General features: G+C 42.6%; 1 protein-coding gene across 1 annotated transcript in view; it reads right to left on the reverse strand.

Annotated features, from left to right (window-relative positions):
• Positions 1–25,406, reverse strand: part of LOC124622695 — a gene marked incomplete at its 5' end in the record, with an annotated part of 712,404 nt that overhangs the window by 110,158 nt on the left and 576,840 nt on the right. Inside the window, 2 exons of the mRNA XM_047148485.1 lie at positions 2,347–2,490; positions 11,014–11,150. Of these exons, the coding sequence (XP_047004441.1) occupies positions 2,347–2,490; positions 11,014–11,150 (281 nt within the window). The remainder of the gene's footprint in view (positions 1–2,346; positions 2,491–11,013; positions 11,151–25,406) is intronic.

Consider the following 25,406-nt stretch of genomic DNA (forward strand, 5'->3'; position numbering starts at 1 on the left):
TTGTTCCTCTTGTTGAAAGTGAAAATAAGAATGAGGGTGGTACATCACTTTAATGGAAGGAAACAAAGTCACATAGTAATTTTGGGAGGATTCACGAGGGTATTAGGAACAGGAGAGGTGATTTTTCCACTGAGGCTTCTTATTGAAAAGCAGTTACAGAAAAATAAACCAATTTATGTTGTCTTTTTAGATCTGAAAAGGAATTTGATAATATTACTTGGCAAGTGACATTCAGAATGCTTAAGAAAGCAAGTATAAAATACAAAGACCTGTGGGAGATACTTAGCTTCAATAAGAATGAAGTGGCTTTGATGAGGAAGGAACAAGAAGCAAAATTACATAAGGGTAAGACAAGGTTGTGCTGTCTCTCCACTTATATTCAATGCTTACCTCCAGGAAGCTATAGACAAAGTTCATTAAACAACTCAGGCGAGGATCAAAATTAACAGACAGAAGACAGACATGTTACTTGGTGCAGTCATGGAAATGAATAAAAAACTAGAAAAAGTCTTCACCACAATGGAAAGGACCTTCAGTAATCAGTAGGATATGAGAATAAAAAAGAGAAAGATTATGGTGTTGGTATGTGGTAACAAAGAAGAATATGAACCTCTAAGAATTGAAAGAGAGGAGTTGGAAGTTATAGAGAAATTTATCTGTTTGGGAAGTAGGAGTGCAAGGGTTGCTAGAAGCCAGAAAAATATGTGAGCAGAGTATAGCTAGTCAAAATTGCATTTCATTTGGGAAATAAACTTACTCAACTGCAAGAACACCACGAAAACAAAAGAGAAGAGAGCTAGAGGCCTTAGAGATTTGGTGCTACAGAAGGATGATGAAGACGAGCTGGAGAGACAGAGTTGCCAATGAAGAGGTGCTGAGAAGAGAGCAGGAAACCAGATGTGTCTGAATGCACATAGAAACAAGATGAGACAAATCTGTAGGGCAATGGAACAATATCAGGACTTACTGAGGGAAGAAATCGTCAGGGACGACCAAGGATGTTATATATGCAGAAGATTATGTATGGTGTAGAGGGCGCTATGTACAATGAAATGAAAAGAAAGACAAGCAGGGAAGTGAAATGATGTACTGCTGCAAACCAACCTTAAGGTTGAACACCAATAAGAAGAATGAGAGAGATAACAACTCACCACACAGAGTAGGTATCGAGTAATCTGTAATTATAAAGGCAAGAATTTGAACATTACAGCACAGCTTTTGTGTTTGCCCTTTGCTGAGGAAAAAAAAAGAGCTTGATTTTTGGTATAGACATCTTTCAATTGCTCAGTTCCTCCCCTTTTCAGTGAGTGGTTGTTTTTAATCAGTTTCCAATACTGTACTGAAATACATTAATATTTTAGTAGGACTATGTTGCTTTAATTCTAACCAAATACAAGTGTCTCAGGTAGGACCTTAGGCTCAAGCATGAAGGTATTAGGTTGAAATTTTGTTTTTGCATGTTTGAAAAACATGGCACAGCTTTCAGTATACGATAAGAAAACAGAATACTTTATACATCTCAGAATAAATTTTTGACTCATACTTCATATTTCTTAATCTTGATATGTAATACTATTTTAACATGGTGATAATTTAATACAATTTTAGTTTTACACATAACAAACCAAGTAATCCCATTTTCTATATGTAAATGTTTTTAGTTTTTATAGAATAGTTACACAGTGGGTAACATACCTAGAAGAAAGATGACGATAATGACAGTAAGCAGAAGTCTTTGCAGAATACATTAATGTAGCACTGGACATTACAATAGGGGCTTAGAGGAAAATAATTTTAGATTAGACAGATGAAATCACCTCAGAAAGAAAACAGTGAAGATAATTTGACAGAGCACGTTTGACAGCACGAGTAAAATAACAACCATGTTTCGTACATTAAATCTGTAAGTATATGTTAATCAGTTTTACAAAAGTCACAAGCCTTGGAAAAGTCAACAGAAAGAAGGCTTCAGAAGCAGAAGATTATGAGAAACAAGTTATTTCTGACCATCACCAGGCAATGCCCACAACACATACCTGAGCCTCTATTTTTCACATACCACACAATAATCAAAGAGCACAAGGATAACAAATGCAGTTGTAACAGGCAGAAAGTAAAATCTGACACTGTGGAAATTAAAGTAGTTCAACTGGACTAATTGGCATAATCAATAAAGCAATCACATCAGGTGTTAAATCAATAATGACACATTCATTTATGCATATATATCTCGAGACCTGGAAGTCAGCAGAAAGGAGGTTTGGATCTGAGGCAGAAGAATGTGCAGCCCAATGAGAAAAACAAGTTGTTGCAGACCATCACCAGAGAGATGTCCACATGACAAACCTGAGCCTCGATTTCCATGTGGCATGTTTCCATAGCTTTGCACACAGCTGCACTCTGACGCCTCAGTTGAATGAGCAGCAACACAAGTTCTTCATGAGTCCTTCCCAGCAGTTCACCAGCTGACACATGCAGCCCAGCTTCTTCCTGATGTACACAATACAAAATTCTTTTCTTCTTAAGTGTCCCCTTGGTACTTTATTGTGGTCACTGACTACTATGAACTTACAAAAGGCAGATCTGAATTTGTACTGCCCAAATGTAAATATAATGTGGTAGTTTACACTTAAGATGGAACAAGAAATTTATTTTCAGTAATTCTGCTAATAAGAAAAAAATCCCTTGAATGATTATAAAAAGTAGTGTAGAGCTAATTCACTTTCAAAATAACGCCAGTATTCTGGTCAAATGAACTGGGTGCGTAAGACATGTTTTAGAAGGAATCATCTGTCAGTCTAGTTTCCGTGGGAAACTTTTCTTTTCTGTGTCAAGGCAGACCAGGTATACTATCAAGAAATACAATCTGTCTGTAATACCTAAGACCCAAGATGCTGTGGAAACAAATTTCCATGAAAAGTATACTACACCACTCTGTGAGGAGCAATATTAAACTTTAAATGAATGATGTTCCTCCTAAGAGTTGTCAGTCATATTTTGTCTGGTCTTTCAGCAGATACTGATAGTACCAGTTCAATGTGCAATTGGAGTCAGCTGAAACAAATACCACTCATGTGATGCCCAGCATCATCACAAAGCAACAAACAAAATACTCTTAAAGCAGAATTTTACAAGCCTATTTGATAAAGTGGTCGCAGACTAGTCTAGTGCGATGTTCATTTTATCAATATGTATTAATAGGACCAGTAAAACACAGAGACTTGCCAATACTCAAGCAGTGATAACACTGCCCTTGCCCGTGCTGATCGCTACCTCCCAGTTTAGAAGCAGCGCTGCCCAGTCACTCCTGAAGTACTTCTTGTTTTACTGTCTCTGTTAATATATATTGATAAAACAAATATCACACAAGATTAATTTGGGACTAGATTAATTTCTGAGCACTCTATCAAATGGGCATATAATTTTCTACTTTAAAAATCATTTTGTTCATAATGAGAAACCAACGATGGTTTATGCCGACACTGGGCCTCCTCACATAAAAGATGTGATCAGCAGTATCTGTTGAGGTGACTCCAGCTACACACTGCGAATATAAAATTGCAAAAATCTGCTGAAACACCACAGAAAATGCACCTGACGACTCTTTGGACAGACACCCTGTATATCCTCTTTTATGTTAAGGCTATAATAAACTATTGAAACAGAATTTCTTCGGAAAAGTTAAGGCGGACACAAAACCACATGACAATTATTTCTAATTCTGAAATAAATTTCAGTATGAGAATTGTCAGGAAAAATGGTCAACATTGAAGAAATGAAGAGTTGTATGAAGTTATTGGTGTCTACTAAACTTTCTGCACCTAAACATACTAAGATTTCTTGCATTTGATTTTTTCTCAGTATGCTGACTCTAGCTGATATTACCAACCTTTTATAAATCTTCAACAGCAAAAGGAGCTACGAGTACTTCTACAATATGCTACACATATATCATGACTTCAGCCAATTAAAATTTTAGGCTCAATTCATTTATTATATTCTGTTAATCCAGTCTTGAAGGGAAACTTAAGAAATGATGAACGAGTCAAAGCACACAGAAACTTCATAAATACTGTAAGTAACTATCATTAAACTATTAACTAATTTTGCTTACTCAACAAAATTTATGAGCTCAGTCAGATTCAAAAACTGAAGTACTGTTATAACATTCTTACATACAGACTAGTGCATGTTCATTCAAATTCACTTTCACATGCATCCGACTATTTTCGCAGCTAATTTCCATTAGCATTTCATGATGTGGAATGTCATCTTCAGTATGTGTAGCACACATCCCTTCCAGCAACGCCTTTGACTATTTGCATACAACATTCTTCGCATGTTAATCTAAAGCAAAATACTTCCTACCAGCATACTGAAAAACTGGTGAAAAGAAAGGGGTCCCTTCACGTTAAGTCATGATGGTTCATAATATTCTAAAAAAAACTGTTTTGAGGAGCCAGATTGTTTAGTGTGTGGTGTTGGTCAAACATTATAGTGCAACACCTTTTCAATAGCCATTCCAATTCTGTTGTCTTGCATGGATTTTTGAGGCCTTTTGAGTGTCTTCCAATATAAGAGGCCTACATTTTTCCTCTGCTCGTGAGAAAATGGTGTAACAATTTCATTTGACTCAGCAGCCCGTTGCAAGTATTTCAATTGGACGCCACTTCCGCGACTACTGTTTTAAAGTGGAATCCACGCCACATGTCTTTCCAGCCGAATGATTAAATCAAGGTGAAGGCACCATTACATCAATCTGCTTTTCAATTCTGATGTTATGCACAACCTGAGAAAAACCTGAAGTCAACTGAAAGCAATTTATTCTACAGTCATCAACAAACACTTATGGCAATAATCTAGCATAGAAGAACTCCCAAAAATTAAATAGGTAAACTATAGTTTCAACAGTTTGGTTGTTTGTTGGAGCATCTTCAGACATTCTGCATCACTTGTCTCTGCATGACATAACATTAGCTAACCACAATCAATCATACAAGGGTAATCACTCTGTAGATTTTGATGAACTGATGTTTCTCAAAAGCGGGAGAGGAGACGTCCGTGCTTGGTAGATAAAAGAATTGCATACTTCATGTTCATGCAATCCTCTAGTTATCATTCAATATGACAGAAAGCACTCAAACTACACAGATTGCACTAAACCTCTATTCTAACACTTCTCTTGTTATTCAGCCCTTAGTAGTCACCACATGCGCATACGGAGCATGTGGTCAGCACACCGTTCTACCGGCCCTTGTTAGCTTTCGTGACAGGTTCCGCTACGTCTCAGTCTCTAGCTCCTCAATTGGCCTCACAAGGGCTGAGTGCACCCCACTTGCCAATAGAACTCGGTAGATGTGGACGGTGACCCATTCAAGTACTAGCCAAGCACGAGAGCGCTTAACTTCGGTGATCTGATGAAAACCAGTGTTACCACTGCAACAAGGCCGTTGGGGCAGATACTATGAAAGGGTATAACAAATCTCTTCAAAATTTTGCTGAAGAGCAAGTGACCATGCAATCAGGAAATGTTGACATAGTCAAATGTCTGGAGGCAACAGGAGCTGTTAATGAGCAGTTTGGAGTTGCGGCAGTTAAGGCTGTTCGGATCCTGTGTTCCATTGTACACAGAGAGATATTTATTTTCTAACTGCAGTATGAAGTGTCGACATGTCGGTGGCATGATCTCTTTACAGACAACGTGTAAATTAAGGCCATGTTAGCATTTGAAAAACTGTGTGCAGTGTTTGCCTGAAAACCTACTTGTCTTAAAGTGTTATTTTTTAACATAAATGTTTTTCTTCTTTCTTGTAAGGTACTGCGGTGTAAATTGTATACTAAATACAATTCAACATAACATAAAAAAGTGGCTGAACAGGTCGAAAATAAATAATCGAAAAGGGAAACAAGCTGGCAGTAAATAACACCAAAATCCACGAACAACAGCACTGAAATTGGTTATACAAAAAAAAAAACTTTTTCCTGTCCCTGGTTAAAAGTAGCAGAACTTGTAATACTTCGGAAAAAGAGAACAGATATATTAAATGCTGTGGTTCTTCTAAAGGTAGCTTGACACCTGCATAGCCACCATGATGCTTATGAAAGAGCAACACTTACATGCTACAAGAACAGAGGACTCTCTACAGTGAATATTGATTCCTGCCAAACGCCTAAAAGGAATTCTGAGTCCTTAAATGTAGGCAATTTATTTAGGATAACTATATTTCTCGTCTTAATACTAGACAAGGAGGCCAAGTCTATAGAGAAATTACACAGTCCAGTCACAGTAGTGTTGGACGTCAACATGCAACACACACTCACAGGCGGCAGGCGGCAGCACTAACAGTGGAGGGTATATAAACAGTGTCGTGGAGACGCGGATAAAGGACCCAGTCGTCGTCGTAAAGCGGAAGCGTAGCGATTTATCTGACGTCAAAAGGGCATGTCCACTGGCTTTCTGGCCGAAGGTGGAATCATTTACGAAACGGCTATGTTTGTCAACTGTTAGCGCGCCGCCGTGGTTAAAGTACGAGCATAATGTGCATCGTAAAACGGCATTGTCCGAAACCGGTGCCAAGGCAACAGAGGTTCAACACGGGCTATAGGTGGCAGGTTGCGGAAATGTGTAGGGGCGAACAGATGTGTAACCGACCGTCGATGAACCGAGGGACTACCAGCAGGGTCTCCTTAACGACCATTCAGCGAACGTTGCAGCGTACGGGCTTCCGCGGCAGGTGCCTGGTTCAAGCACCCATGCTGACTGTTGTACATCGGCGACGAAGGCTGGATTTTGTACGACAGTACCCCAGCTGGCCGCTGTACTGGAGTCAGCATGCCTCCGCATCCTTGTCAGTATCTTCCAGAACCTTGTCTTGCAGTGGTGTCCGCTGTAAACGGTGCTTACTCAGGCTTTTGACAGGTGGTAACATTAATGTGACTGGAGACTGCATTTTTGTGTCTTGCATTGTAGCTATATAAATCATTTCATCATCAGCACTTGCCTCTGGATCACCGGCTCCCAGGTCCGATTCCCGGCCGGGTTGGGGATTTCCTCTGCCCGGGGACCGGGTGTTTGTGTTGTCCTCATCATTTCACCATCATCATCATCATCATCATCATCATCATCATTATTCGTGACAGTGGCCAGATTGGACTGTGTACAAAAATTGGACTGTGTACAAAAATTGGACTGTGTAAAAATTGTGACTTTGTACGGGCGCTGAAGACCGAGCAGTTGAGCGCCCCACAAACCAAACAACATCAGCAGCACTACAGACTATTAAGAATGTAGCTTGCTGTCTCAGAGGTTGAAATGGAAATACCGTGTGGCTAGGGCCTCCCGTCGGGTAGACCGTTCGCCTGGTGCAAGTCTTTCGAGCTGACGTCACGTCGGCGACTTGCGTGTCGATGGTGATGAAATGATGATGATAAGGACAACACAACACCCAGTCCCTGAGCGGAGAAAAATCTCCGACGCAGCCGGGAATCGAACCCAGGCCCTTGGGATTGACATTCTGCCGCGCTGACCACTGAGCTACCAGGAGCGGACGTCTCAGTGGTTAAGTACCAAACTTCTAATCCAGAGGTCTGAACGTATGATCCGCGGACAGTGCTAGAGTTTTTCGCTTCTTTCGGCTCTGGTAACGATTTGTCAATGTGAAAATTTGTCGATCAGCACCGTAGTTCAGAGTTCGTCTATAAGTGACAGGGTCAGTCACTTGAAAGACTGAAGGACCATGCGTAGCATGGCTAAATCACCACAGCGTTCAACCCCACTTTCGGGTTGAGCACAGCTTTGTTCTGTTGAACAGTAAGCAGAAAATGAACTGGGAAAAAATAAACAGGGAAGAGAAGGTAGGAACTCAAAGATATTTCAAGACGCCTCTGCAAGCGGTGTGGATTCCTTGTTTACACTTTATAGATGAACCAGCCGCCTGCCCCAGCTTTGTGCGGGTAGCACTAAGGACCTATGGCTACGATTTTGTTTTAATAATATGTAGTGCGGAGCGAGTTAATGCATGGTGCTCTCGATTGGAGTGACGTAGCGCCTCGCTTTCGGAACAAGTTTCGAAAGAGCAAGTTCAGTCCTGATGCCGCAAAAACTATCGTCTCAATATCTTCATTGGTTTCTTGAGACCGCATTGTCCGCAGTCCTTTAGCTATTCTGTAGTATTCAGAAATACACGGCTGTTTTCTCGGCATTTGTATACGTAAAAAAAAACGAGATCAAAACGTAATTAGTAGGCACTCAAATCGCCTTCAGCCTTGCCACCGTGATAACACCGGTTCCCGTCAGATCACCGAAGTTAAGCACTGTCAGGCTGGGCTGGCACTTGGGTGGGTGACCATCCGGTCTGCCGAGTGCCGTTGGCAAATTGCGTGCACTCAGCCCTTGCGAGGCAAACTGAGGAGCTACTTGATGGAAAAGTAGCGGCTCCGGTCTCGGGAACTGACATACAGCCGGGAGAGCGGTGCATTGAACACCTGCCCCTCCATATCCGCATCCAGTGACGCCTGTGGACTGAGGATGACAGGGCAGCCGGTCGGTACTGTTGGGTCTTCACGGCCTGTTCGGGCGCAGTTTTTAGTTTCAGGAATCCAGATCGCAAAGCAGACTCGATAGATTCGTTTTTTCTAGCACAGAATACAAATAAAACCTATCGAAAGCAGAAAACCAATGTCGTCAGGTTTCAAATACACTAAGCGAAATCAATAACTTCGTGTATCTTAGCCAAGTAAATTCGCTATTAGTCTGTACCCGTACAGATAGGGCTGCGGCGCTTAATTCTGTCACTGACGTAGACTTCCAGAAGTACATCTGTTACTGCATAAAGAAAGAAACACCTAACAGCGCCGTCTACTGGTTCTTGGATGTATCATGAAACCAACAGCGTCATTCATTGGTTCTTTTGTGTACAACGCCGTGAAGATTAAGCGTCTGAAGTATTAAGAGGAACAGACATTTCAGAAAAAATTTTAATTTAGGTATATTTTTTCCCCGTCATCCAATATTGATGAAATAAATCCTACACTTTGCCCCAAGCTACGATCAAGTTATCTGTGAAAACCCCCGAAAATTCCTGTGGTAGAGTCGGAGGTACGCGGGTTCAAACAAAAAAAATGGTTCAAATGGCTCTGAGCACTATGGGACTTAACTTCTGAGGTCATCAGTCCCCTAGAACTTAGAACTATTTAAACCTAACTAACCTAAGGACATCACACACATCCATGCCCGAGGCAGGATTCGAACCTGCGACCGTAGCGGTCGCTCGGCTCCAGACTGTAGCGCCTAGAACCGCACGGCCACTCCGGCCGGCGCGTTCAAACAGACAGATATGATTGTTTTACAGCGTTATTATTATTGCTAAATACACTACTGGCCATTAAAATTGCTACGCCAAGAACAAATGCAGATGATATACGGGTATTCATTGGACAAATACATTATACTAGAACTGACAAGTTCACGAAATATGGGTGTATAGATCCAGAGAAATCAGTACCCAGAACAACCACCTCTGGCCGTAATAACGGCCTTAATACGCCTGGGCATTGAGTCAAACAGAGCTTGGATGGCGTGTACAGGTACAGCTGCCCGTGCAGCTTCAACACGATACCACAGTTCGTCAAGAGTAGTGACTGGCGTATTGTGATGAGCCAGTTGCTCGGCCACCATTGACCAGACGTTTTCAATTGGTGAGAGATCTGGAGAATGTGCTCGCCAGGGCAGCAGTCGAACATTTTCTGTGTCCAGAAAGGCCGGTACGGGACCTGCAACATGCGGTCGTGCATTATCCTGCTCAAATGTAGGGTTTCGCAGGGATCAAATGAAGGGTAGAGCCACGGGTTGTAACACATCTGAAACGTAACGTCCACTGTTCAAAGTGCCGTCAATGCGAACAAGAGGTGACCGAGACGTGTAACCAATGGCACCCCATACCATCACGCCGGGTGATACGCCAGTATGGTGATGACGAAAACAAACTTCCAATGTGCGGTCATCGCGAGATCACCAGACACGGATGCGACCATCATGATGCTGTAACCAGAACCTGATTCATCGGAAAAAATGACGTTTTGCCATTCGTGCACCCAGGTTCGTCGTTGAGTACACCATCGCAGGCGCTCCTGTCTGTGATGCAGCGTCAAGGGTAACCGCAGCCACAGTCTCCGAGCTGATAGTCCGTGCTGCTGCAAACGTCGTCGAACTGTTCTTGGAGATGGTTGTTGTCTTGCAAACGTCCTCATCTGTCGACTCAGGGATCGAGACGTGGCTGCACGATCCGTTACAGCCATGTGGATAAGATGCCTGTCATCTCGACTGCTAATGATACGAGGCCGTTGGGATCCAGCACTGCGTTCCGTATTACACTCCTGAACCCACCGATTGCATATTCTGCTAACAGTCACTGGATCTCGACCAACGCGAGCAGCAATGTCGCGATACGATAAACCGCAATCGCGATAGGCTACAATCCGACCTTTTTCAAAGTCGGAAACGTGATGGTACGCATTTCTCCTCCTTACACGAGGCATCACAACAACGTTTCACCAGGCAACGCCGGTCAACTGCTGTTTATGTATGAGAAATCGGTTGGAAACTTTCCTCATGTTAGCACGTTGTAGGTGTCGCCACCGGCGCCAACCTTGTGTGAATGCTCTGAAAAGCTAATCATTTGCATATGACAGCATATTCTTCCTGTCGGTTAAATTTCGCGTCTGTAGCACGTCATCTTCGTGGTGTACCAATTTTAATGGCCAGTAGTGTATATAAGTTAAAACTGTACTTGCCCCAGATGTCGACTGCTCCCCGTGCAATCTGCAGTATTTCACTTACTACCCAATATAAGTATAAAATATGTAACGTGAAGGAGCTTTATGTGTGAACTGTACTCACAAGATGTTACACCAACACTGTGTTGCAGTGGAACACTGGCGTTGAGACAATATCCCATTTCACTACTTAACGAATGTTAGGCTACGAGTGCAAGCACAAACGTGAATGTAACGTACTGGTGCGGCGACGCTGGCCTGGCGGTCGGGCTTGTCCGGGGGCGGCTGCAGGTGCAGAGACATGGCGGAGGCGGCGCGCGGCGGCGGTGGCGGGGGCGGGCCCACCTCACGGCCCATCACGGACCCCGAACCGGATGCTGTGAACAAAACCCACGCAGCTGCTAAAATCTCACTAGCACAAACAGAACATAGAAAAGAGAAAGCCTGTTGTGTGACAAACATGAGTCTGGAACTAAACGTACTGACTGACATATATTTGTAATCAGCACAGAATAGATGCAGCAGATCATCTGGTTCAATAAAAGGTTGTCTAGCGGCAGAATGGTAGGTGCTCACTTTCTTTTGGCTGTTCTTGATAGGGTATGAGGGAGTGATTGTACAGAGCTATCGTCGGCACCTACTTTAGCGGGAAACACAGAGAGGAGAAAAGGAGTACATTCGTCTAATGTAAAGTAAGATTAGGGTTTCAGGAGATGGAGCACAAACTAAGGTTGGACAAAGATGGAGGAAGCCGGTCGAGGTGGCCGAGCGGTTCTAGGTCGCAGGTTCGAATCCTGCCTCGGGCATGGATGTTTGTGCTGTCCTTAGGTTAGTTAGGTTTAAGTAGTTCCAAGTTCTAGGAGCCTGATGACCTCAGAAGTCCCATAGTGCTCAGAGCTATTTTTTGAAAGATGGAGGAAGGCAATCAGTCGTGTCCTTGTGAGTCCACTGCAACCGATAAGGGTACATCAAGTGAGGGACACGAGAGGGCAGCTGCCATCACTCCCCCCTCCCCGCCCTTCTGCCCAAGAAAAAAATCATGATTTTCGCAAAACAGAACTAGTCTCCTCCCCCACCACGACCACAGACGTATCATGCACTGAGCCAAATTGGGGAGAAAAGAAACATAAGCCAAAACTCACCCAAGCGAAAGGGTCGGTTGACAGCACACAGTCCTCAGGCATGTAGCAATCGCCAGTTTGGTGACTGGGATGAAGTGTGGCTAGGGGCAGTGTAAGGGGAGAAATACTAAACGCGCAAACTAAGTTGACACTCGGCGCTATGGCTGATGGGAGCGACCATAAAGGCACCACGCCAAGTCAGTTTGCGCGAATATTACACTAATGAGGCTGAGATGCATGTAGGCTACACGCAGCGAGTCTATTCGTTCATGCCACAGACAGCCCTGCTTCACGTAATCCTTGCAAAGAAAATTTGTGTTATCATTCGTCGCTGCCTTGTGTAGTTCCATTTTGTAATTGTACTTGAAGCAAAACGTGCCCGAAGGACACTTTACAAGAATGCAGCTTGCAATGGTAACAACAACAATAATAAAGTGGCCCTGGGGTACTTGCACTAAGAAACCGTACATCGCGTTCAAATTTTGATCTCTGTCTGCCATGGCAAACCATCCATTCTCATATTAACAAGCCATTTCCCGCTCCTAGGGAGTGGAAGAAAGCACACTGCATGGATATTGTACCACAAAACGCTGTTGTACTACCAATACATAATTAATAACTCTCTCTCTCTTCGTTTATATGCATATAATGTAACGGAAATCAAAACGTTTCGTTGCGTTCATGAAATTTGTTACGATCTTGAAATTTTAAAAATTCCTTGGTCGTTTTCACACGGCCACATTCACTGCCTTGGAGAAGGAGCTACGATTTTCCTTATTCATTCAAGTACATAACCACAAAAATATTCATGGTATAAATATATTTCCTTCACAGACAGATTCCTTAGTTAAAAACGAGAAAATTATGTCTGGTAACCATGGACTCTAAATTGCTTAGCTTGAGAGCTATAATCTCTTGTTGGTCTTAGACGCCTCGAAACATATCTCTTCTACTGAAAGCTCTTCGCTTTCCATATTTTGGGAGGAGATAGCATAGATCAAATTTTAAAAAAATGTCCAGTAAACATGGGCTCTAAATGTGTGTTCAAATGTGTAAGAATTCGTAAGGGACCGAACTGCTGAGGTCATCGGTCCATAGACTTACATACTACGTAAACTAACTTATGCTAAGAACAAGACACACACCCATGCCCGAGGGAGGACTCGAACCTCCGGCGGGAGCGGCCGCGCAATCCGTGACATGACGCCTCAAACCGGGCGGCCACTCCGTGCGGCTGGTCTCTAAAATACACACGTTAAGAGCTATGAACACTTGCTCCTCTTCGCTACTGTGAAACACGTCTTTGCTGTTGAACAAGTGCCCCTAGCCCTTAAGATATGAATTTTAGAGGCCATATTTCCTTGTTTTGGTGTAAGGAACTTGTCCTCATAGTATGCAAATGGAATCCAGTTACAGCCTATATGTATACTTGTGATACCGAAGAATGAAACCATATATTGAAAGAGTCGTCAACTGACATGTTTCTCAGCTTCGGGAAACGTTCAGAAACTTATACAGTAGTGAAATAATGAAAGGTTGGTAAAAACTTTCCAGTCTTATTAACAACGGAATTCTAAAGACGTTACGACTGAATGGAAATGTTAAACTGCATCTCCCATGACCGGAACGTGCCACTAACCATCCCAAATGGAGCATCTGTTATTTGTAACATTATTCACTTACATGGGTCGTTCAATAAGTAATGCCCCACTTTTTTTCTCAGAACATGTTTATTGTTAAGAGTCAGAATTTGGTGAAAATATACATCAACGTGTCTTGTCCATGTCCTATTTTTCCACGTAGTCTCCATCACTTTCTATGGCAGTATGCCAACGTTGTGGAAGAGCATCTATTCCCTGCTGGTAAAAGCTCTTGTCCTGTAGGGGTAGCCATATTTTCACTGCATGACTGACACTCTCGTCATCTTCAAAGTGAGTTGCCCGTAGGGAATTTTTAAGTGGTCCAAAGAGATGGAAGTCCGAGAGTGACAGGTCTTCACTGTAGGGTGGATGAAACAACAATGCCCAACCCAATTTGGCGCTGTGTTCCCGGATTGTCAGACTTGTGTGTGTGGGCGTGCATTTTCGTGTTGGGGCAAGATTTCTGCTGGATTCTTGTCCGATCGACCAAGTCGGAAACGGTTCGTGAGTTTATTCAGAGTCTTCATGTACGCCTCTGAATTGATGGTTGACCCTCTTAGCATCACATCGAGAATGACGTCATCACAATCCCAGAAGACTGACACCATGACTTTTCCGGCGGCGGGGGTTGTCTTGAATTTCTTCTTTTCTGGTGAATGAGGATGATGACACTCCATAGACTGCCTTTTTGTTTCTGGCGCAAATTTGTGCACCGAACTTTCGTCCCCCGTAACGATCCGTGACAGAAAGGCCTCTCCGTCGGCCTCAGAACGCTCCGACAATTCAGATGAAATGGCCTTTCTTTGAATCTTGTGGGCCGCTGTGAGCATTCGTGGAACCCATCGTGAGCACCTCTTTGAATATCCGAGAGTCTCGATCATTGCAGACGCACTTCCAATGCTGAACGACAGCTGTAGAGCCAATTGTCGAGTTGTGATGTGCCGATCGGCACGAATAATGGCATCCGCACGATTCAGCATGTCTGGAGCAGTGGCTGTGACAGGACGTCCCGAGCGTGGCTGATCATGGAGCTCTGTTTCTGCATCTCCTGAGGCTGTACCTTTCTTTACCCATCGCCCAGCTGTACTCCTATCAACTGGAGCATCGCCATACACTGCACGCAAACGTTTATGGATGTTTACCACCGTTTCTTTTTCTGCACACAAGAATTCAATAGCAGCACGCTGCTTGTAACGTGAGTCGTATACAGACGCCATTTTGACGCTGTACTACGACTCTGCCATCAGCCAGAACGGTTTGAAACTTCATCGGCGCACAGAATAAACATCAAATGTGAAGCACCAACAAGGACGTTTGTCTGTTTATGTTAATGGATTTATTTAAAAAATGTGCGGCATTACTCATCGAACGACCCTCTTTGTAAACCGAAAGAAGGATATTTCCGGATTATATTTATGATTGCTACTACAATTCATATAGCCACAATAAGCTCCGAAGAACGAATTTTAAATGTGCTTCGCTCCCCCCAACCCCCCACCCCGAAAGCGCTCCCCTTATGTACACAAGACACAGATTCTTGGTGTGTTTATACATGCTATCCGCTTGACAGCGCTGCAGTAATGAAGTTGGTGGAAAACTGTCGTAGTTTCGCGTCTTAATGTCTAATGCTACGTTGACGACGTAGGGGAGACTGGGCATAAACTCTGGTTCTGGAGGATTGGGAAAGACAATCGGTCTTATCCCTTTTTCAAAACACTCATCCCTAAATGTGCCTAATTTGATTTAGGAAAAACGCGGGAAAAGACCTAAATCTGGGTTTGTATCCCACTCCTGTTCGCTGACGGCGTAATACACACGCGCCGTGCTGGCCTACTACACCAGCCGTTTGTGGTGTGGAGCAGCGCAGATCTGCCGAGCGCCTGCATGGGTGAATCCTTCTGGAGTGGTCCAGGTGGAGTCGGTGCGCGCCGATGCGGTTGCTGGAGGAAGGGACGGCTTCCAATCGATGATGCGGTCCCAGTGTTCTGGCCAATTAGAGCGGCGGGGCGACGGCCCAAAGTGGGGGATTACCGAGGAAAGCGAGCAACGGCTGTAGACGCCGAACGCGGTTGCAACTTTTAATTAGCTCGTATTTCGTACATTCATCTGGACGTGTCCCTTTAATTAAATTAGCTCACAACAAGCGTTTTGTTATCTTTGTGAGCGAAATGAAATGACAGGGAGTATCACAAGTAATCCTGGAGCGCTGGCATTTTGGAAGTGTAGCAAAACACGATGAAGACATTATTTTTCTCGAATTTTCCAAAAGTATCTTAGGCATCATTTAGCTGCCATTAATATCTTACAAGACCACACAAATCCAGCAATCAACCCTATAACCAAGGTACTATAGTATCCGGCTACTCGATTAATGCCAACATCTGGAGCACGGAACGCAGTTGAAACCTTTAGAAGTAAAACTCAGAAGTGATATGAAATGAGATAAATAAGTAAAATCTGCAATTGGTAATGCAAACGGGACACGTAGATTTGTCGGATGGTTGGAAGTAAATGAAATGGCACACGAGACTATAGTGGGACCAGTTCTAGAGTACCGTCCCAGCCTTTGCACTTCTTGGCAAGTATTCGTTACGGCAGAACTAACAATGATATCCCGCGTACACGAAGAAGGGTAGCACGAGTGGTCATATATGTGAACGGCCCGTGAAACAGTATCACTGAACTGAAAAATCGGAACTGGTTTATACTTGAAGAAAGATGAATGGTACTGAGCGACACTCAACTTCCAAAGTTCCGAGAATCAGTTTTCTTATAGCAATTTACAAAATTTCTTCAGGCTTCCGCCCAAAACAGTCTGTCTAGAGAGGCATTAAACTGTCATTGTTTCCACGATCCTTCCTGTAGTAGGATGGGAAGGAATCTATGAATTTAATCCAATAAAAAGCAACATCTCCACGCAATTTGCAGTTACTTTCGGTGTGCAAGTGCAAATATTGAACCAAAGTACTGCTCCAGAGTTCACGAACTTCGTCAAATGGGCGTGAGATAGACTATGAAACAATCCACTGCCTGCGTTATATATTTAGCGTATTGACGATTACGAGCAAGTAAAGTTTTTGACGCATACGGAGCTGGGTAGATGGCCATCGTTTCTTTTCATTAATACGGGATACGTACTACCATACATGCACATACTTCCGTTTGTAACGCTTATCTTAGTGGGAGTAACTGGTCTAAAAGTGACATTTTACGATTATTATCCCATAATAATGTTTGATTTCTCCTGAAGAATTTGATGTATTATTTATCAAATAATTCAAATTGGAAGTGTACTTTTTATCTTTTCCAAGTTAACAGTGGAAACGTCATAAAATACAATCGTTCTACATTGACTTACTTTACTATCTCTATCTCTGGAAGTATTCGATCTAGAAGGCTTTGGTTTCCAGCAGTTTATTCATTGATTTCATGTTCATGTCATGTGTAAACAGAAGTGGCGATATTTCACTTTTTTCTTTTGTTTATCTCTTGTTTTTTAGGTTAGTTGATTCTAACCCAAAAAAGAAAAGAGAAACACGACAAAAAGTAATATAGCAGCATATTATATCTACCACATAATACATTTATTGTATGTATAAAAGGAAACATGTATTTCAGGCCACTGATGATGCTTCCCAAATAAAAGAAGCGAAACGCGTATGGCAATAAACAAACTGCTTTCATTTAGTTGCTTAGACCAAACATACCTCCACGGAGTTGCGGATATTCTTCGTGAACTCAAATGGGAATCTTTGGATGGAAGACGACTGCCTGCATGCCTTCGTACAAGTCCTAAGTTTCTTGTCTTCGCCGTCCTACACGAAATGTGCATTGGTGGCAATAGAATCGTTCTGCAGCCAGCTCCAAACGTCGGTCCTCTAAATTGTTGAGACAAAACGGATAAATGCACTGACTGACTTTTCACTGTTATTGCAATGTCTCAGTCTAACAAGGAAGACGTAGTTGGAAATTAAGAAATAAACACACGTTCGCATCTACGTTATAGCTCAGGTGTGGGACACCAAATGCAGTCTTTCCCTTCGTAACACCGACTGAAATATATAACGACTGAAATGACCCATACTCATGGTTTTGAATCTCTGGAACTAGCAGCTGTCATTTTTATTGTCTTCTGTACAGAACGGTTCACCTATTCACGAATTACGACAAGTTATTTCGTTTAAGACCAGTAAATGTATTTCGCGTCATTTTTATTTTGGTCGCCTCATACACAAAAGTTAACATGGTAAAATGTTAACGCCTTTGTGTATTTTCACTTGTTGGTAATCTTATAAGGATTATGAAATGCCAACTGACTCGTGCGAAACTTTCACACTTTTATAGGTTCAAATAATGACATTACTTGGAATAAGTGTAATCGTTGGGATAGGGTAGTTGTGGGAATGAAGAGAAAAATATTTAAAAATGAACCGAACGAAGTGAAATAATAATCATGAAAGTATGGTATGGTTGTGGGAATGAAGAGAAGACATCTTCAAAAATGAAAAGAACGACGCGAAACAATAATCATGAATCCATGATATATCCATAGTTGTGAACAAAATTCTTTACAGTGCAGTAAAATACCTCGGTGTAAACGATAGTTACGTAAAAATGCAATCTTCGTGTACATTTTATTTTCCATTCTCTTCAAGGGATCCAGATGTTAGTTGATTTAGTTATCCTTGAAAAGGCTTCATACAATTGTCCATGAGTAAAGACGAGATTTGGTAAATACAATCCTGCTCTTTGAAGCGTTTGTCCTTGCGACTTGTTTATAACGATCGCAAATGCAATTTTATTAGGCAACTGTCGGGTTATCAGCTGAATTCACATGCTTGTTATCAGGTTGTGTTAAGTCTATTCGTGGTATTACAACAGTTTTCCCAGTGTCAATTAGCTGAGCGTTCATTGTAAACAGGGGGCCTGTGCGAAACTTTTGCACTTTTGAAGCTGTAAATAATGGCAGTATTTGGAATAAGTGTAGCCGTTGGGATAAGGGGAATTGGCAACAATGACAAATATGTCTGTCGTTCCGGAAAGTATATTCGTTTAGATTAATCGACTTGTACGACGGGCAGACAGATAACTGACTACCGCAGTGGTCACGCTTACTATCAATGACAACGCTGTTTACAAATTACCCAGTTAATAAGTGATTTAAAACACATAAAATGATATTTGTAATAAGATAGTTTGAAAAGGGAGTCTCTTATTCGTGATTAATAAGTTAGCTTCGTAAAATATTGGTATGAAGCTGGGCATGTATGATGCCCTGTTGCCTTTCACAATGAGAAGTATCTTTCATATTCAATTTTTCACAAATAGTAAGTTTCAGTGCAAAACAGGTATGCAGTGTCAGAGCCTGTAGAAAACCGTGCTAACGAGACATCATCCATTCTTGTACGTTTAGTTTGTGTTAAGGAAAAGGTATGTTGACGTGAGAAATAATATATAATTTTCCACGTTATTTGTTTATACTTCGCATCACACTACTTTTCTTCCCTTTGAATTAAGAATAATTTAGACGTTCTCGTCTGTAGTGTGTACGGACATTTGCCACGCCGGACATTTGCCACGATTTTACCCGCTCCGAAGGGTTGGGTCTCTTGTCTACCCCTCCTCCTCCTCCTCCCCAACGCTTACTGAGCCTTTCCACTGGTTTACTTAACATAGAACCAGAATCTCTTTGGATTTTCCGCCACAGGTCTAGAGAGAGTTTCGTTGTGGAAACTATTAAATGCATCTCGCATTGAAATCCGCACCAAATTTCGAGCCTCAGTAAAACTTCGCCAATCTTGGAGATTATACGTTCGTCTAAATTATACTTGCCTTTTCCGGTGCTTCAGCAGCAGCTTTCTGTCGTGTTTTGTGTACCATGAGGGAACAGTTCCGTCTCTTATTAATTTATTTGGTATGACTCTCTCGAGTGCTGTTGATACTATTTCTTTGAACTTAAGCCACATATGGTCTTTACTTACATAGTTTGGAAGGATTGGAGACTGTCTCTTAGAAAGACGCCAAATGAATTTTTAGTTGCTTTTATAAATAGATATACTTCTCGTTTAGTTTTGGTGAATTTCTTTGTTACGGAATTGAGCCTCGCTGCGACTATGTGTTCACTAATCCCTGTATCCGTCGTGATGCTCAGGATTATTTTGTGTTTTCATAACCATTTACAATTTGAATGGCCTCGTCAACTAATTGTTAAAAATAATTAAAAAAAGCATTTAGAACAATTACGGAAGTTGTTTTCTATTTGCAATAGGTATGAAAATGTATTATTTTCAACATTCGGAAGGTAGATTGAAGTAACTGCCAACTATAATTGTATGAGTAGGGTACCTATTTGCGATGAGACTCGAGTTTTCTTTGAACTGTTCAGCATCTGTTTCATCTGATACGGGGGGTCGGTAAAAGGAGCCAGTTATTAATTTATTCCGGTTGTCGAATATAGCCTCTGCCCATACTAAGTCACAGGAATTATCTGCTTCTAAGTTGATTGTGAGCTTACATTATTTTTCCTTAAGTTGTCCTTCTTGTTTCTGTTGTAGTGCAGATAATTACAATTACGGCTTTTCCCTCCAGAACCTAAGATGCTTTCTCTGTGACCCTGTAAATACCAGAGCTAAACAATATAGAACAACAACGTGCGTTACAAGTGTAGCATTCTGTATTACTTCATTTCCTTATTTCTAACTTTTTGAAATTTTACGTCGACTTTAGATGACATGTCAATCATAGTTGTTCTTATCACAATTTAGTGAAAGTATTTCCAGTCATGTTTTGAACATTGTCCCGTTACACTTTATTAACTAACGTTTCGCCGCAAGGGATATCGCATTCCAGAGAGTAAATTAATATGGAGTACGTCGTCCTTCTTTTCAAATATTCACATACGCATTTAGAATTCCTTGTTGTCTTTTGGGCATGCAGTTGTAGTAATTAAAGTAGGCACAAATGCATTGATCAACGTTCGCAATCTCTTTACATCGTTCCTTTCTTGTTGCTCCCATGACGATGGACTGTTTGTATCGCAATCAGTAAGCGTGAAAGGAAGCTACCCTACAGACAGAGGAATCTATATTTATACATGGCAGAACTAATTACATACTGACATAATCGTCGGTATTGCTTTCGTTTCCCAAAAGTTATAAATATTTCGATTTCGGAAAAGAAGCTCTGTATTTGGCCAACATGTCGAAGGAGAAGGTCACTTACGTACTGGTAACGGACTTACCTGAGGGATCGCTACCTGGCGAAGGGGCAAGAGTGGCAAATGTCCGGCGTGGCAAATGCCCAGAATTCGTCTGTAGTCCCTGTTCCTCCCCCCCCCCCCCTATTAGCCAAGACTCCTCCTGACAGTGAAGATGCGCCTGTTGCGCAGGTGCGAGTACGAACCCGTGTGGAGCACGCAGCGGGCCGCCCGCCACGTCTTTTACGCTGTGTGCGCCCGACCTTCTCCAAACAACACTGGAAATAGGCCGTCGGCGCCAGAACGGGCCGTGACGGTACCTGTCCCTGTCCCAGTCTCCAGTGGTCCGCTCGCGATACACAGGCGCAGCCTAACATCTGGTCGCAGTGTGGTAGGCCGGCGCGAGGGCGACTGCAGCTCGCCACTGAGGCACGATCACTGCTGTCTCCATCACCACCACAAGCCTTTGTGACACCCACTCCTTAACAGAGGGGCTCCTTCGCGCTTTCCTGTGACTTATATCCTATAGTTCCGCGCTCCCACATTCCCCGCGCATATTTGCTAATGCCCTGTACCAACTAAAGATTACGTCGTCTAATCGATATGTTCTTATCTTTTTCGATCGAAATACGTAACTTCTGGCCCATTTAACATCTACGTTTTTTCTTTTTTTTTTTTTTTAAATTGGGCGTCCTACCTCTCCTATAGCCCTACCTTTTCCTCTCCAAAAATGCCGCCATCCACTAGTGTCGACGCAGCACGCTAAACTGGGTGCTTCCAGTGGTAGGACTTATCGCCAAAATTGAAAGGAAAAGAAGAGGCATATTCTGCTATGCCTTATGGGGGCGACAACACGTACATTGGAAAAACACACCTCTCTCTGCAAGTGTGAAGCAAGATAAGAATTGAGGAACTAAAAGGAAAAAAAGTAAATAAAGACAGAAATGAAAACAAAATAAAACACAGGAGGGCGGCTCATTTAAATAGAATGAAAATGGCGAGATACTCCCATCGCAGATAAGAATAAAACTAAATTATAAGCCTCTAAGGTAGATTACAGTTTTTCCAATTTTCCGAGAATTTTCACACGCTTGTCACATTACTGGTATCATAAGAGAATAGACTCCAGTGACGCCCAGAAAGTCAAATCAAGTGTAGTTTGAAAGTCCGAGTTACAGAGATATTGGGCCACACTCAGGCAAACCTCGTACAAGGTGCCTCATCCGACCCGGAACACCTTTTGATAACCATGAACCATTGCCACTTTAACAAACCTTGCAAAGGTAGTGGTACATTGCCGGTTGGTTTCCGCCAGACGATGCTGTCTCCAAAGGTAGTCCATGAAAGAGACAGCATCAGTTTGGCGTAGGTCATAAGTCGTGAAACCGGTGTGGCCCAAGAGCCACACCATTGCGCTACGTCGTGTTCGGGGGTTGGTCTGACTGTCAGGGCTGAGGAACCAGTCGATTGACACATTGTCCGGTGTTCTCCCACCGATCAGCGCTAACAACGCACGCGCAAGTTGCCACACTTCTGTGTGTGAGGGCATAAGAGACGATGCTCTCTGGTGTCCACGTCGCCACATCGGCCGCAAGCGGATGACCGCCAGGCGATGGTTAGTGCGTATTAAATTGTTTACCACACGGTACCACAGCGCCGAAACTTCTGTGGGAAGGGCTTGATGGTTAATATTAGTCCAAGCTTGGCGCCAGATGACCGACGGTCGTCCGTCTTCCAGTTTATGAGGTGTGGGCTGGCCGCGAAGTGCCTGGTAAAGGCGCTTCGAGGTGCGTGCCTTGTCGGTGGCCATCGTTAGGTCGTAACTTCGATGGAGGTAGTAGTCCCTGATTGCCGCCATCCGGTATGGAATGTGTGTCAAACATACTGGTGCACGCGCCGAGCGTGGGCGCGTCTGGCTACATGTTCCTTCATTTCCATTACAGTCAAAAATTTTGCCTCCAACACAAGTCTGTTCCTTGTCTGTCTCTTTTACTGTCTCTCAACGTGATTCCCAACATGCTTCTCTCTCTGGCTCGCCGGGCAAGTGGTTTTCGAATAACAAATAAATCGTCTGTAAACTTTCCTTAATTCTGAAAACGTTATCTAGTCTAACAAAATCACTCCGCGCCAGTCGTTACTCGTCTGTTTATTGCTTTTGCTATCTTCGAACTGTTACGACTCACTACACTAACACAGGTTTCTAACAGGCTGTTAGTACAGATTTTGTTGAAACTTGATTAAAAGCCTTCTCTAAATTTATCGATCTCAGGCAAAGTGGTGATTCACACTCCGTCTACAATTTCCCTCACGACGCGCAAATATTCCGTCAGCCACTCGTAAAGCCAGTTTGTCCCCTTGGGTGATTAACATTTTATTTATTATGCTATTGGTGACAAGTTTAGCGAATATCTAGTACTTTTCGGAGCGGAGGTTGAGACCACTCTAGTTTTTCATGACGTATCTCTTCCCTTTTCCGTGAAAAAGGATAATTAAGTCACTCTTCCTGATTTGGGGAATTGTCTTCCTCCACTGATCTTACGTAAACAATTCTGTGAGCTGCTTTTATGCCATTTTCCTTCAGATTTTGTAATCTCTACTGAAATATCCTCATCTTCCTTTATGTTTCCTTTTTTCGTATCAAGAATGGATTTGTAAATGTCATCTGGAGTTACCTCCGAAATGTCAGTAATTTTGATCTCAGTACTAATTATATTTGGGCCCAGCGGTTCTAGGCGCTTCAGTCTGGAACCCCGCGACCGCTACGGCCGCAGGTTCGAATCCTGCCTTGGACACGGATGCGTGTGATATCCTTAGGTTAGTTGGCTTTCAGTAGTTCTAAGTTCTAGGGGACTGATGACCTCACGCTACTGTCTGGAACCGCACGACCGCTACGGTCGCAGGTTCGAATCCTGCCTCGGGCATGGATGTGTGTGATGTCCTTAGGTTAGTTAGGTTTAAGTAGTTCTAAGTTCTAGGGGACTTATGACCACAGCTGTTGAGTCCCATAGTGCTCAGAGCCATTTGAACCATTTTTTTGATGACCTCAGATGTCAAGTCCCATAGTGCTCAGAGCCATTTGAACCATTTGAACTAATTACATTTGCTTCCAGTTTACCTCGTGAATGATAGAAACATTTAAAGGTATTTTAGAATCCCTGAACAATTTTTTCTCTGTTTTTAATTACTATGCCATCCGCAGACATAAGAGTCTGTGACACATTTCCCAACAATTTTGTTTGATTAATCATATTCTATCATATCGTTTGTTTCAAATTCTGATATTCGGTACTCCCGTGATCTAAGACAGACCAGAGCCATTGAGGATAGTTACAGCAGCATCGAACGCCCCGTAACTGCTACAGAGTAGTTCGAGTACGTTAAGAATGAAGACGCCTAAGTGATAAGGTTCATTTCATATACACAGCATCGCTTCTCTTAAATGTACATATGTGTGTCCTGGACATCTCGGAGGTTGAGGTTGTTGGTCACACGTGGATTGTCTTCTGTGTTGACGGACATGATGTCGTTGTTTCTAACTTCTGCTATAAATGTCTCAGAGTGCATGTAAGCGACTAATTTGGTACTTCATATAGGAAAACAAGCGACTTTGGCGGGGGATCTTAAAGACAGGAAGACTATGCCTCTATCTAGAGTAAGTAACAAGCAGTAGATATGTGCTTATGAGTTGTTAAAGCTACACGAAAAGTCTACGTTATCAGTATGCGGGACGTTAAGCTTTGTTGTGAGGTGATGGTGCGCGGAAGGTTAGCAGACTTTTCACTCGCGGAAACCGACGAGGACGGTTGGCCGAAACCTCGGCTGCGAAACACGTGCTGAACGAGACGACGGCAGCTTCAGCAGCAGTAAACGCCCAAACGAGCCGCGAAGTGATGGTCGCCGTCCGCAGACGAACGCAATCATCTCTAGCGCCAGCTCAAGGGGTCGCACGACGAGGAGACATTTCTAAGAGTTCACATATTTTACGAATAAAACCATGTAGATCGCTAAACAAAAAGTCTGTATTTATTACCACTTTTCGGCATCTGCCGTCATCAGATATACGCAGTTAAGATGAGAGAAACGTAAAGAATGACAGGTGGCTGTAATATGACATCAAGTTACCAAAAAATAAAATTTTTTGAAAGATTCACTCGCCAAAAAAATTCGTACTTGCGAAACTAGGTTCTGCGTGAATATTAAACTCTGTATCTAATGGGGGTGACAAGAGACAACTGGTCCAAAAATTGTACAAAGCTGCAAATTCTAGCCGACTGCTAGCACTAGCGTGGGGGACGCTAGTCTTCATATTTTACTTTTATTTCATTATTTTTCTATTTTTACACTCCACTTACAGTTATAGAAAGATAGACATAGTTTAACTTACAAATATAGAGTCAGATTATAAAACACTGTGAAAATGGACTTTACTAAGGACATTAACTTTTCAGATGGGGACACTTAGCCCATGTGGAGTTCATCTAAACTTGACAACAAGTATTCACTGAATCTATTAATAATATCTATACGACAGCCACATGGAACTTTAGTATTAAGTACATTTCACATTAACAGAAAGCTGTGGTTGTAAAAGTTGTGTTTCCTGTTTGCTGACCGTACTTGTCGTCAACAACAAATCCGACACGGTTCGTGAGACAACACGTGGAACCGGGAAACGAG

This window comes from Schistocerca americana, chromosome 7 (assembly GCF_021461395.2).
Source record: "Schistocerca americana isolate TAMUIC-IGC-003095 chromosome 7, iqSchAmer2.1, whole genome shotgun sequence".
In the NCBI taxonomy this organism is placed as follows: Eukaryota; Metazoa; Arthropoda; class Insecta; order Orthoptera; family Acrididae; genus Schistocerca; species Schistocerca americana.